The sequence below is a fragment of the Balearica regulorum genome, chromosome 15 (assembly GCF_011004875.1).
Source record: "Balearica regulorum gibbericeps isolate bBalReg1 chromosome 15, bBalReg1.pri, whole genome shotgun sequence".
Taxonomy (NCBI): domain Eukaryota; kingdom Metazoa; phylum Chordata; class Aves; order Gruiformes; family Gruidae; genus Balearica; species Balearica regulorum.
Genome location: NC_046198.1, coordinates 17,119,526 through 17,134,298, shown reverse-complemented (window position 1 = coordinate 17,134,298; position 14,773 = coordinate 17,119,526). Strand labels below are relative to the sequence as shown.

Below are 14,773 nucleotides of genomic sequence, written 5' to 3'. Positions count from 1 at the left end.
GATTTAATCGCTGGTGAGCTTTTTTACAGGCTAAGGAAATGTTTTCTTCTATTGGAAAGACGCAAAAAGAGTTTTAGTGGCTGCTTGCTTGTTTTCATTAATTTTTCTCACCTAAACTCTTTAATTGTCCTCTCCTTTCATAGATGATTCATATTTTAAAAGACCAGGAGGTACAAACTAAATCATTTAATCATTTCTTAATTGTTTATTTTACTTTCTGCCTTCCCTTGGCCTGCAGGCATCTCTGCCTCTGAGCCAAATTATTCTCTCAGATACCCTGGTGTAAATCCAGCATTAACCTCTTCAGCTTCAGCTGGAAAGCCTCGGATCTGCTGCTGCTTATTAAAATGGCACTTCTTTGTCAAAGTCCAGCAAGTGTAAAACAAACTCAGCAGTTCAGCTAAGGCGAGGGCATCAATGTTCGCAGGTTAAGCACCAGAAAAGAAACTTAAGATCTGTGCTTACTGGGACATGTAACTGCTGTTTTTTCAACAACTGATCTGGTGAAATTTAAACTGAATGGGCCGTTTTTAGCTGAGAGCTTTCCTCCCTCTCCCAGCTCAGCCCAACGGGACCGACGGGAAGAGCACAGATACGCCGCGTTGAACGTGCTCCCGGTGTATTTGTGACTCTGATGCACAACCAAAATTGGAGGGCAGACGAGGGGATCTCCCCAGTCGGCCCTTCCTGCCCTCTGCTCCTTCCCGGGGCTTCTCAGGCTTTGTGTCCCGAGCAGCACATTCACCGTACGCCGTGTAAAGACAAATGGGAAAACCTCAGCCGGCTGGGCTGCCTAACGGGGTTAATGATAGCGTTGCGACGGCACACGGCTTCTGTGCTCAGTCTTGGGCTGTGTGAAGTAAAATAAACTCAGGAAATCCAAGAGAGACGATTTCCCAACTCCCACGCCTCCTCAGACAGGCTGTGTGTATCCCACCAGCCCGGGTGCGCGACAACTTTTACGTGGAGGGCTGAGGACTGATTTGCCGCACAGTACTAGAAGTCTCAGCTCAGCGTATATCAGTTGAACACTAAGTTCATTTCTGGTCTTGTTAAGACTTGTGATTCATCACAGAGAATAAAATAAACTAGGTGGCAGGCAATTAGTGTGCATTGTGTGAACCTAATGGTCCTGTTTGTGGTGAGCAATGAGACACAAACCCATAATCAAGGCATAATTTATCTTGGGAAAATTTTATCTCAGGACTGAACAGAGATAGAAACAGGAGTTTTAAGCCAATGAGAGAGTTCCAGCTTCCCAAACGTACCCCGCACACAGTGCCAGCTCTTGAAGCTCAAAATCATGGTGATTAAAATAATGATGTGGAAAATGTCAGTTTTTGTGCCACATCCCTTCATAATTTATCAGATATTCATTACTGCTTGATTCCATCCCATACTTTGTGTATGCCATTTGAAAGTGAAAGCCTACTTACAGTGTTTTAAGGGGCTATGAAAAATATTATAGGACTGTAGTATCGCTTGGCCTTTGAATCGGACAACTCAGTACTGGAACTCAGCTGGTAGAGTTCAAGGGAAGAGGTATAAACCTCTGACTAGTGCTTTAGGTAACATTCCCTTTAAAATACCGTGCTTCTCAAACCAGCTGGTACTGTAAGCTGCGCGGCATGGGAAGGTCTGTCCCGCGGCTGGGAAACGGACATCGGGGCAGATCCCGTGAAGAGATGCGTGCAGCTCCCTGCGCAGCTGGGGTCACACCTTGTCCTCGGGGTGCGCGGGGGCCTCGCCGTTGTGGTGCTGAGGGCCTGCTCTGTGGCAGTGTTTCCTCCTTGGTTTTGTGCTGTTGTTTCCAGGGACCTGCACACCCTGACCGTGGAGTTGTGACAGGCTCTCCTGGGGAGCGACTGCCGCCAGCACGAGAATTGTCCCTTCCTCCCCCCCCTTCTCCTGCCCTTTGGCTGTAACTATGGCTTTACATCAGAGAACCCAATAACGTGCCTGCACAAAGCTTAACGACCAGTCAACGATTTTGTTACAGTTTTTCCCCAAAAGCAATCTTCACTCTTCTATTCTACTCTATGAAACCTTTGCGCATAGGAGCACATCTCAGCATCCTTTGTGCACCCTGGCTGTTGAGCAATGTCACCTGGAGGTTGGAGCACGGGGATTGTGACTTTCTCATTTCTCTTCCCAGGGACGAGGGACTAAAGAGGGCAAAATAGTTGTATGTCAGGGATGAATGTTAATTATTTGAGGATGACGTAAACTTGCTTTGAGCAGTTCTTAGTAAGAAATATTGAATGTGGTGGAAAGAGTTTCCTTGCAGGGTTTTCTTTGCCCAAGAGGGTGCAGATTTGTTTCAGATGCTGTGGCTTTATTGTTTCCAGGTCTCTTGAGCTCTGGTAGGTGTGACATGGCCACACTCAGCGAAGGCTGGCAGAGTAGATAATAAGATCTGGTCAGGAAATTTTCTTTCTTAGCTTATTTCCATACATATTCAGTCAGTCTTGTCAGGAGAGTATGCGCTGACAGCTCCTCGAGGCAGTCGATGCTTGGGTCTGATATCTGGGCTACGCTGTCTGGTTTGATTAGCTGGTGTGCTAGGTGAGATAGCTCTGAAACACCAGCGATTCCGCTGTGTTGATTGCAGAGTAGTGGAAGGCTCATTTTGTCTCATATTTTGCAGTGTCATAGTCCGGTACGAGGAATTTGGATGATGACAGATGGATTTAGGTTTTTATTCCACTGGTCTTGTAGCTTTTTGCTTTCGGTCCTCCTGTAATTTGTCCGCCAGCCACAGTGATTTATTTAGGAGGGATTGGGGACTGGACAGGTTCCAGCACAGGTATCAGTGGTAGTAGGCATCAGGTAATTGGTACGTTTTATGGATTTGGGGGGATTTGGGCATTATATTGGAACCACTTATTCTCATCAAATGAGATTAAATCTAGAAAAAATACCTCTGAAGCAAACGAGCTAAAATTATTTGTTATGCTTTCAGGAAAGCAGGTTCTGACCGTGCCCTCGTGAGGTGAAGATTAGGGACAAGGACAGTTCTGTGTTGGGGAAATCTTCAATATCCGCGTATGCCAACAGAGGGGATCCTGTCTGTGTGGGCACGGTCCTCCAGAGACCGCTTGAAAGAATCCCACGGCTTCTGTATAGGGAACAAATCAACCCTTGGGTCATCTACACTGTTTGTTTGGAGATTATGGCCCAAAAAGACCTGAAGGACTATGAGGGGTTTCAGTACTGGGCTGGCCAAAACATCTGTATGTCTCTCCAAGAACTGACACCAGATGTCTGCTTGCCAAAAGGAACCGAGGCGTTCTCCTGTTCTTCTCTTCAAATGGGGTCCCTCACATCTTTTTGTGTTTGATATTGATCACTTTTATTTGAGATCACGGGAACAGGATCTCATGGGACAAGCAAGGTGGGCACTTCCTCCAAAAGCAGCTGTGGTCCACCAGGTTGTCTTCTTAAGAATTGATGGAAGTGGTTCGTTAATGCTCAGCCTCATAAACGCATGCTGGATTTAGTGCTGGGGTAGTAAGATGTCTTTCAGTTGGCCTGAGAACGCCAGTTACTACATTTTCATGCTGTCTGTTTAGAGATGCTTATTTTCAGTAGTGTACAAGTGTTAATGGCAACAGCTTGTAAGTGTGTATCATCCCGTGGGTTATGGGTGAACCATTAAAATTCATATAAAGAGCAGTGCAATACGAAAGCTGCTAGGAAAAAGAAAGGTCTATTAAATATTTACACTAGATTGTGATTCAGCTGCTTTCCTGTTAGTTAGTGAATAAATAAAAACCAATCTCACTGTTAAGACGGTTAGAAAAGAGTTTACCAGAAGTAGCTGCCCACGTCAGGCAGGAGTGCGAGGAGACGGCACCTCACGGACAGGTTGCAGAACAGACCTGGCGTGACTTGTCCTGACGTCAGCCAAAGGCTCTGCCCTGCCCTTAGCAGCAACTCGGGAGGTCCCTACCGCAGGGCCCGTCTCTCAAACGCATCGTACGTTTTCATGACCCAGGAGATGATGGGTCATATTTTTTTCTATGCGTAGTCTGTGTTCAGGCTTTATTGGCTGCTTCCATGTGGAGGAAAAGGAGAGCTGCTATAGCCTGTTATGTCACTCTTAATGTAAAGAAAACCCTTCTAAGTAGACAACTGGACCAAAAAACCAAGCCTAGCATTCAAGGTTGTCTCACAATTTGTGTACACATGATGATCTTAGGTTGTGTTACCATCAGCCTTTATATGTATGCATAATTCATGTCATGAAATATGATTTGTGTGTCTCGAGAGCCCTTATTTGACTTAAGGGTCTTAGATACTTATGGAGATGATGGTAGCAGCAATGTGGTCTTCAATTTCAGATTGGGACCGAATGGGACGCCAAGGAAAGGCTTTTCCGGAATTTTGGAGGACTCCTCGGCCCGACAGACGAGCCAGTGGGCATGCAGAAATGGGGAAAAGGCCCCAACGTCACCGTTACTGTCATTTGGGTGGATCCTGTTAATGTAATTGCAGCAACGTATGATATTCTGATCGAATCCAGTGCCGAATTTACTCACTACAAACCACCTTTGAATTTGCCCCTGCGACCCGGTGTCTGGACAATAAAAATTCTGCACCACTGGGTACAGGTAGCTGAAACCAAATTCCTTGTTACTCCTCTCACCTTCTCTAATCGGCAGCCTATCAAACAAGGTAAGTCTTATTATTTGGTACAGGAATAATGCAGTTATTTTGTCTGTATTCACTGTAAATGCTGCTGTTAAAAATTAGGTAGCACTGTATTGGAAAAGGAGAAAAGAAAGGAATTTTGTAGATACTAAATCAGAAGAAATTGTTGCACTAAGACAAGCAGAAGTGTCTGTATCCAGTCCGTAAAACACAGCCACTTTGAACAAAAGGCTATTTATATCTTTAAAATATGCACAGTTTGGAATCCGGAGAAACTTCAGACTCTCAGTAATCTAACAGCTCTTGTAAAAGCCATCATTTAGAAATAGAAAGAAAAATGGACCTTTCTCTGCCTCTTTTCATTCACATTTGCTCATAAAGAGTTACAGATGTTTGAACTTGACAAAGCCTGTGTGTTTAACGATACGAGCATTAATACACAAAATGCCGAATTAGACAAAATTACCCTAGGCCAGAGCTCACCTGGCGTATTGTCAGGTCCAGGCATTCACTCTTGCCTGATACCTGCCAAAACCTGCTCAGGACCTGCCAAGCAGCTGTGTTACAGAAAGATCTGCGGATACGCTGATCCCGGTAAGTACGCTGTCAGACTCACACTGACATTTTTTTAGAAAGCGGCCGATTTCTTCCCTGCCGCAGCAGCCCTGAGCCATCCAAACCCAGAGGTCGTGCCCGGGCTGCAGTGTCTGCTGTTGGCACTGGCGCAGGCATTGCTCGCGTGCTCGGGTCTTCAGCCGGTGCCGCGGACGCTGGGCTGGGCGAAGATGGAGCGTTTTGTAGCCACACCTGTTTTCTTACTCACTAAGATCAAACCGAGTTTGTTGCTGTGAATATCTTTACCATTCTTCTTAACGTGCTCAAGTGCTTCCATCTGCCCAGTATTAATATTCATAACTTTAGACATCTTAAAGATGCTAGATACATGAATGATCCTGTTAAGTTTTCAGAAGTTCTTCTTCCTGACAAGGCAGCAAATAAACTGAGTCAGGCATTTACCTTCCAGCATACCGTGCTGCTTCTGTAATGCAAACACCACCGCCAACCGCTGGGAGCTAATGCAGCCCTTATCTTGCTCAACAGGAGCTTGATTCCACACATCTCTCAGCAGAAGTGCGAACGTACTGATTTCTTCTTCTAACATTTGGTGGCATCGTTTCTTAAGCAGAAACCAAACCAGCAACAACCTGGTGCTGTTATTAGCTAATAGGCAATGATAAATTGTGAAGAAACACCATGTGTGGAAGGAATACATTTGTAAAGTTTGAGGCAACCTACTTCTGAACGCAGCTGTTACTGACTCGCCTCCTGGAAATTAATGAATTCCATGTTCTTTGCTAATTTAACAGTTAAGGCAGAAATGGGATGGGAAATGTGGCATGTAGCTAGCAACCTTGCTGCTTTTCCCTGGAACGTGAGCGCCCTGTGGACAGTTAAGCGTGTCGCAGGCTTCAGCCGTGAGCCTGCGCTTCATGGTGTAAAGGCAAAACTCCCCTTGGTCCGAACTCTGAATCCGGAATAATTCCACTGAAATTACGGACTTACTCCGTATTGCCCATTGATACACCGGGAGAAGATCTGGCTCGTATTTTTTGTTGAGGAGCCCTGTTCATTCATATGGTAACTAGGATCTATTACAGGAATGAAATATAAAGCTTGGGAACAATATTATCTAGGAAAAAAGCCTCCAGAGGGATTTGCTACTGATGATGTGATGTATAATCTCCAGATGTTTGAGGCATGAAGGCAAAGAAGAAAATTAATTACAGGGGCAGATAGTGACACTCCACTGTAGCTAGAATTATATTTACAATGCAAATTCCTGGTGTTTGGGGTTTTTAAAGCTTTCTATCTCAGTGACACCATTGTGCTCTGTGCAGGCAATTGTCATTTAGCTTTGATTTCCAGCTTTTGTCAGTTTGTCACCACTTTATTATTTAAATATATTTTTCCCTGCCAAATAAAGGCATTGTGAGAATATGACAGAAGAATTAGAACTTCTAAAAGAACAATTTATGTTACTGTTGTAAACAATGCAAAAGCTGCTAAAAGTCTTCCAAAATGAAGGGGTAGTATTTTTGTCTTGTCTTAACACTGAAAATAAAACATGCATCAAACTTAGCCGGGAGTTGTCAGCAGAAGAGGGAAATATGTTTTATTAAAGATTTCTTTAAAATTTTGCTCTTCCAACCATTCTCCCTCACTTCCACCCTCAATCCCTCTCCCCGCCCCCCCCCCAAAAAAAAAAAAAAAAAGAGGGGGAAAAAAAGCTATTGCTCTTGCCAGAAAGATTACCCTGGAAAGTAATTTGCTACTCCAGAAGCTTTCTGAATGACTGATACATTTCGTACCACTTTGCACGTCATTTGCGCGATAATGATTTGGCCCCCTCCGTCTCTCGTACTCCGGATGCAGGAGCCAGAGTCCACGTGGTTACATACATAAAAACCTGACTGTGGGCTTGGGGTAATCTGTCTGTGTCGTTCTAGAAAGCGTTTGCACAAATCCGGCAGCAGCACAGCAGCCACTAAAATCTTAGTAGCTGTAAGAGAGCATGAACTTGACAACAATCACTGTATTTCCTAAATCATCCTAAATCTGCACATCCCTGCCGCACAGGCACAAGGAGGGAAAGTTGCTTTTGGTTCCTCAGCACCGTGAAGGGAGCTACTTGCTCCTTTTGTGAATAATCAAAGTGAAGCGTGTTCATTCCTGTATCATGACTCTCAAAGTTCATGATTACAATTCGAAATAAAAAAATAGTCATGGGACAGCTACCAGCAAAGACGTTGTGTTTAGCAGTTTATAAAAACAGCCTACGCGGCTAGTTTACTCCTTTTCTGTTCCCATTTATTTATCAATTTTGGCCTAGAGTCCGTGCATGCAAGAAAAACCACAAGGGGAAACCAAGAGCAGGTGTTTTCTTTGATATTGTGTCCAGATGCGCATAACTGACAGAATGTAAATTGTTTTAAAAACAAAGACTCATTGACCTTTTCAAAACCTGGGTCTGTAGGAGTTAGAGGTCAGTTCTTAAATGGAATTACTGAGTACGCTGGGAGGTTGAGGGTGTTTCCGCTGTAAATGAGGCTCCCAAAGCTATTTCAGTGGAAAGTCTAGAATCTGATGTTATTCTTTCTTGCTCCTCTTCCCCGTCCAGTCATCCAAATCTGTGTGTATTTTCTCTAGTGTGAGCTGTGTCACTGATGAGCTCTGCCTTCAGCAGATCCTCTGGCTCGAGAGTGCCTTCAAGTGTTTGCCTGGTTGGAGAAAGGAAAAAAGGAAAAGAAAAGGAAAATTAAGTGAATTTGTGAGATAAATCATTTGGAGAAATCAGGTTCACTTGCTCCACCAGGGTGTCCTTCCTCCCCACATCCTGCACAGCCAGATTCTGGTTTATTCTTCTTCTAAATGGCAATCCTGAGTTTCTCACCGTGTGGCCGAGTGTGTTATTGCCAAGTACTCCGTGCTTACTGTAAGGACCCGGGAGGGCTGCCAGGGACCAGCAGGACACCCCAGGATTAAACTGTGCCAAGTCGGAGAGGGAATGTAACATGTGGAGGAGACAAAGCAGGGAGGAGATCAGTAGAAGGTCACTAGCAGCGATGATCGGCAGGAATGGGGGGTTCTTGCTGTCTGCTTCAGGCAGCCTCAATTGAAGGGCAGTTCGGAGGCTCGAGACCAAACGCCCAGGTCCCCTGCGTAGGGACTGCAGAGGCAGAGCCAAACAACAGGTATAATTCAGAGCATTTAGCCAGCAGTTCACAGACTATAACCCAAGCTACCTAGCAGATTTCAATTCCTAAGAAAACAGCAGATTCAGTAGAGGTTGGCTCTGCATCCCCGTCATCCCACTCTCCCGCCCTTCCGTGCTCTACGGAGTCCGCGTGAAGCAGTCACGCCGAGCGTGATCACACACGTCTCCCAGGGGCACTGAGAGGGGCAGAGAAAAAGCCAAAGCAATTTCATTTTTGAATTTGAGTTTATATTCATGGCAAAGTTTCCACAGCGCTCTCCCAGCTGGAGTGACGATAATGAGTTGTCATGCGTTTAATATATCATACCTGTTTCACTAAAGCTAAATAGGTTACTGCGAGCCAGTGGGCACCTTCGCTTCTGGGGCAGAAAAAGCCCCAAACCTCAAGCTGGATTGAGAATAAATATGTAAACGAATAAATAAACCCCTTCTTCCCTCAAACAAGGAGGGCAGTGAAGAAGAGCATCCTCCTTCTTGGCCTTGAGAGAGACCCTTCATGTTCGGTCGGTACCTTGATGGCACGCCCCGGGCACGGGGCTGCTGATCTCTGCGGCTCCGCAGCGGGACCGGGAGCCTGAAACGCAGCTCCTGGTCCCCGTGTCCCCTGGCTGCAGCCGCCTCCTTCACAGGCGTGACAGCGTCAGCAGGCACGCTGCGATGCACACGTGCATCTCAAAGGCCTTTTAACCTAATCCATATTTATAGATCATCTTAATTAAATATATACCGGGAAACCTTTGTTTTGCCGTTGGTTGTTTGCACTGGCTCAATCAATTCTAATTGCATCTATGCGGATTATAAAGTGGGCGGCAACTTGTGTCAGAACCACTGTGATTTCTGTAAATTAACCGATGGTAACATGACGTGTTCTTGATAAACGCAGTAATAGCAGCAGGCGAGTGCGTGGCTGCAGATGCGTAGACATGCCCTGGGATCGTCATTCTGAGAAAAACCCCAAAGACAGGGATTTGCTTCGAAATTTAGTTCAGATCCAGTTGACAAGGAGTCGATTAGCTTCACAGTGAGCAAATGCAGCACTGTCTTGTTTGCTGCAAGAGAAAACAAACAAAATGTCAATAAAAAATTACCTCTTTGCCAGAGGGTTTCAACACAATTCAAGTAAAGAAATAAAGCTGTACATTCTGGGTTGCTCTAAAAAAGCCACAGGTCTAGCGCCTTAATGTATACCAAGGTAAGCGCGTTTTTCATTCCCTAGCCCACTCTCTGTCTAATCTCATTTGCTTTTTCTGCAAAATGAAGAACAAACCCACACAAAAATGCTGAAATCCCAGCCTGTGCGGCTGACCAAAGGCTGTGTGTTTAGTCCAAAGAAGTTATACTAAGTCAGTTGAGAAACGAAGTGCCCTCCCAGAGTGAAGAGCAAACAGAAATGGGGGACAAAAATAACTCTTTTTTTAAAGCTGCAGTTTGCAGTCAATGGAATATATTTTGCATTGATGCATATCCTCCTGAAGTCAAAGGGCTGTTTGGATGTGTTTGCTGGCAAAACAAATCTGGCTTAATGTCTGCAATTCAACTGATTTTGAATTGGTTGCTCTAACTGTACAGATTTAAAGGTCTAAACACACATCGCATAGGGGCAAACCTCTGCGTTACTTTTCCACGAGCAAGGCCTGAAGTGTCAGTGCTTCCAGAGCATGCCCAGCCTCCTTTTATACGGTATGTCAGGGCTTGGGATCCGCACTGGCCCCCTCCTGTCCCAGCCCAGCAAGTTATAGGCACGATTCTCTCTGGTTTGCCTGTAACGCAAAGAGGAATATCCCACGTCTGCCATGGCTTGGGGGAGCAGCAGCATCCTTCCTTTCTCTTGCAGACTTTGTAACAAAGACGTGGAGGCTCCAGGAGAGGGGTCTGCGTTGAATCCTGCTGAATTTCTTATTGATTGGTGTGCGCAGCTCTGCGCTCAGGTCGCTGTTACCCAGCTCTTCCTTTACAAGACACGCAGACACCTCGCTTGGGGTGCTCGTGCTGCTGTGGGGCCAAGCAATCCCTACCAGTACCGTGTCAGGGTTTCATCGTGCCTCGCGCACCGGAGAAGTACATTTTCACTGTGGGCAGCAGCAGCCCTTAACACGCTGAGAAACATAGCGGTTTGTCCTCAGCAGTCTTTTCTTTCCCTATCTGCTGGGATTTATGTGTCGCTTTTCAAAAAGGTTTCTCTTCGGTCCCAACTGCGCCTGTTGTACCTGCCTGCCAGCCCTTGCGGCGCAGCCGGCTCTGGAGCAGAGCTCCGCAGTCGTGTAGTGGTGCAGGCGGGAGCAGCGGTGCGTTGGTGGGAGAAGCACAGCATATCTGACACAATTACAGCAATAGCAGAGTGGAGACATTTAAATGTGTTGGAGATGCTGAGGTTATCACCCTTATTTTAGTAAAAGCACCCCACTGATCTTAAACAACAAGGGTCACAGGCTCGGCGAAAACGAGGATCTCCCACTGCATCGCCAGCACTGGCTCCTCCAGTTCCTCTCGGATTCGTTCCTTCCAGTCCTGGTAACCCACCGAGTCCTGAAGCCTGGGACAAGCGTGAGGCTGAGCCAGAGAGAAGGGCAGGTTCCCTTTCATCCCGTTACTTGTCTGGAAAAAGGTCTCTCTTGTTCCATGCACTAAACACATGCACAACAGGCTTTAATTCAACGAGCTCTCTGAATTGCCTGTTTCAATCAGATGATCCTGCTAGTAATGCCAACGCTTATTTGTTTGGGGATTTTTACTTAGAATGTTCCTATTTAATTAATATGTTGACAAACAGTCTTCCATATTTAATTGCTTCCAAAGGAGGAAATTTAATCATGTGTACTTGTTCTGTTTCTTAAACTGCAGTGCTCTGGCAGAGCACACTTCTGCCACATGTGCGTAGAATAAACTCATTTTGACTAGAGGTTACTGTGGATATCTACCATTTAAAATAAAAAGAGGGGGTTAGGTGAATGCAGGAACAGTTAAGTGATGTATAATGGGGATGGGGATGTGCTGAACTAATTTAATTGGGGATCCGAAGTAATGGACTCGCACAGTATTTAGCATTAAAGACTTTGCAAGTGTAACAGCGAAGCTCCAATTAAATGTCCCTTTTCCCTCTAAATAAACGTACTGATTTATTGCCAGTGCCCGAGATACTGTCCTCTGCGTGGAAGAAAGGACTCAGTGTCAGGCGGCGGTGCAGGCAGCGAGGACATGTGGAAGGAATTGTAGCTGTGAATATGTAATTCCTGGCCTCTGAACGCTATCTGAGCGTTCCTAGCCTGGAGCGCCCTGAATGGGCCCATTTTCTGTTCTAGACAGTGTGTGTGTTGGCAGAGCGAAACATATCCTCTGCGCTGCCCGAGCGAGGATGCTGGGGAAGTCAGCTGAGAGCAGAAAGAAACGGTTGAAAATTTGCTCCCAAGAGGCACGCCGTGAGCGTTCCGGAGGGTCCCGTTCTGATTTTATGAGCAGCACCGTGGTCCGCTCTCGGAGCCGAACAAGTCAGGCAGCCTTAGACAAGGTGGTCTGACCCGGGGCGTCCAGTTCAAGGTCTTTGCAGACATTATCACAGCCTGAGAATGATTTTTACTGCAATATTAGAGATTTGGGGCAACGTACCGCATTTTGCTGAGGCAGAAGAGTTGCCGTAAGGAAAGCAACTGCAATGCAAAGGGAAGCGTCATTAGGAAATGGTTCTGATCCATTATTCGGCACGAGAGCTTGAAATACAATCGTCATTAGAGAATGCTTTCCCAGCGAGACTGGAGCGCTTCCAGGATGGTGCTGGGGCTCCACGGATTTCATTAGGGGTCCGGTCTGTCCGAGGCCGTGGTGTTGTCCTTCCAGCGCCGGGAAAGGCACCGCCCAATATTGGGAGGCAGATTGAGCTAATAAATGTTGTGACTTTTCCACAGCAGGGCATGGTTCATCAGCTTAGGGAAAAAAACAAACCAGGCCGAGATGTTGGCTCTTTCTCCTGGACAAATCAACGATAGCACTTGAAGGTCTGAGGGGGGTCGGCAGCCTCCTCGCCCCCAGCGTCCTTGAACTGTTTCCCAGTTTCGAAGCGCTGCCTTCCCCGGGTGTGTGCCGGGGTAACGTCAGCCGCACGGCGCTTCTCTCCCAGGCTGCTGCTGCGGTGGGAGAGGCGACGGTAGCTCCTCCTGACCGCAGAGCCGGTCTTTCCCGAGAAGGAGCTGCGCGTGCACCGGGCTCCAGGCACAGACAGGAGCTCGTAGCCGGGATGCCCGTGGGGCTGGCCCTGCCCTTTTGGTGTGCTGTGCCGAACAGCTCCGTGTCCTGGGCGTCCTGCAGCTCCGGGGACGCCGGCTGCACGTGACGACAATAAGGACGATGCTGCCTTCGGCCCGAGCGCTCCGCTGTGCTAACGCAGCGCTTGCAGGGTGAGCAGTGTGGTGAGCGCGAGGAGCTGAAGGGCTGAGCACAGCCGGTCCTCGGGGTGCAGAGTGTCCTCGGTGCTGCCAAACGGACTGTAGCGCACCACTAACTTGGGCCTTTTTGTTTGCTGTACCCTTAGATCCTCACGGTTTGGTCGGTTTTTTTAATGCACTAACTTTGGGGTTTATTTCTGCATTTCCAGAGGAAGCCATGAAGTATCACAGCGGGCCTCCAAAGAACGCGTACATGGAGCAGAGCTTCCAGGGCTTGAACCCCGTCCTGAATATCCCCATCAGTGCCGCCCGTGTGGACCAGGCCAAGAGGAACGCGGGGCTCGTGGGCGCCCGGCTGGAAGCCTGGGTGGACTCTCTGGTCAGCAGCATCTGGTCAGCCGTGGACATCTGCAGCACCGGCCCCACGGCCTGCCCCGTCATGCAGGGCTGCGCCCAGACAGCCTGGAGCTCCCTCAGCCCGGACCCCAAATCTGAGCTGGGCCCCGTCAAACCCGACGGTCGCTTGAGGTAGCACCCGGTACGCTCTCCTCCGGCATAGGTTTTTTAAAAGGGAATTTAACCTTGCTCGTATGTGAATCTCGCACCAGATTTCAGAAACCTAAGGGAACATTTTACTTTTTTGTTACTTATTGCAATATAATTCATTTAAAAAAAAAAAAAAAAGAAAAAAAAAAGAAAAAAAAAAAAAAAAACACAAAAAAGTTCTGACAAGGCCTTTGGCACTGCCCTCTCCATCAGCTCTGCCAGCAGCAGCCCCCGTAGTGCTGCAGCTCCCGTGTCCCGCGCCCGGCCGTGCCGCACCCGCCGCCTCTGCGGGATCCGACACAGCGGCAGCAAGCCATGGAGAGGGCAGTGAAGGAGCAGCTACTAAAAGTGTTTTTTAAAAATAAATTTGTCTGTACCTCTGCTGTTTCATAGGCTTTCGTTATTTTGCTACCATGAATAAATCACAGCAAAATTCCCTTTACTTAGGCTTCCTGGGGAGGTCGGTTACCGCAGGCTGGAGCCTGTATGGCTGCGTGACCTCACAAAACGTGAAATCATTGTGGTACGCTCTCACTCATTTGGGGGTTTTTTTAATAACGCCAATTAATTCTGGACTCAGCTAGTGTCTGTTGTTGTCTTAGAGAAGACGAGCAAAAGCAGAAACTTTCAGATGATTTTCAGAGATTTTTTAGACTAATTTCATGATAAACTCTAAATGGAACCAGTGCTCTGCTATATTAGTCTTTTATGTCTCCTGCAGTCAGGTTCGGGGTCTGGGTACTAAGACTATTAGTTTAAAGAGCAAAGAAGCGTTTTGGATTTCAGCCCTTGCAAACCGGCAGGTTTTTTCCAAAGCCCGCCTAAGCGTTTTTGCAGACTTCCAGTACAGCGAGCGCGTACGCGTAGCTCGGGGTGGGTCGCGATGTCTCTGCTCCCACCCTTTGCTGATTGTGCTCGTAAGCCGAGCGGAGTTTTTCCCTCAAGCAGCGGAGCTGCGCGGCACCAGCGAAATGGTAGAATTGGGACCTAAATCTGCAACACCGTGTTTCTTCCCTAATTAGAGTAGCGGCTAGTAAGTCTTAACACTAATTCCCTCCCTTGATGTGGGATGTGCCAGCTCTTCGTGAAGAAGGGCCCTCCCCGGCGTGCGCCGGGCGGCTGGGCAGGACGGGGGTTCCTGGCTGAGCGTGAAGGAGAGCCGTGCCGTGTTTCTCAGTGCTTTGGCTTTATTCTGCCAACAAACCGTACCCGTGCCGTCTTCACAAGTTCTAGCAGGCTGCATCCTGTTTTAAGTAGGCATGTTTTGCATCATTTTAAGCTGCATTTTCTACAGTAGGGAAAAAATTCATTTACATTCCAAGTAGTTTTTAAAATATAGGTTTTACGTGCAAATTCATCTCCGACTAATGCCTTTTACATTAGCATAAAACATGCACTTTGTTGTTGTTGCTGTGGTAATCTC

General features: G+C 47.1%; 1 protein-coding gene across 2 annotated transcripts in view; it reads left to right on the top strand.

Moving 5' to 3' along the window:
• Positions 1-13,505, top strand: part of XYLT1 (xylosyltransferase 1) — a 192,246-nt gene extending 178,741 nt beyond the window's left edge. Inside the window, exons 10-11 of one of the 2 annotated variants that reach the window (XM_075767887.1) lie at positions 4,344-4,677; positions 13,014-13,505. In XM_075767887.1, coding sequence (XP_075624002.1) covers positions 4,344-4,677; positions 13,014-13,336 — 657 coding nt within the window. In that variant the 3' untranslated portion in view covers positions 13,337-13,505. The remainder of the gene's footprint in view (positions 1-4,343; positions 4,678-13,013) is intronic. The other variant, XM_075767886.1, reaches the window with a different exon arrangement.
• The last annotated feature ends 1,268 nt before the right edge of the window (positions 13,506-14,773 follow it).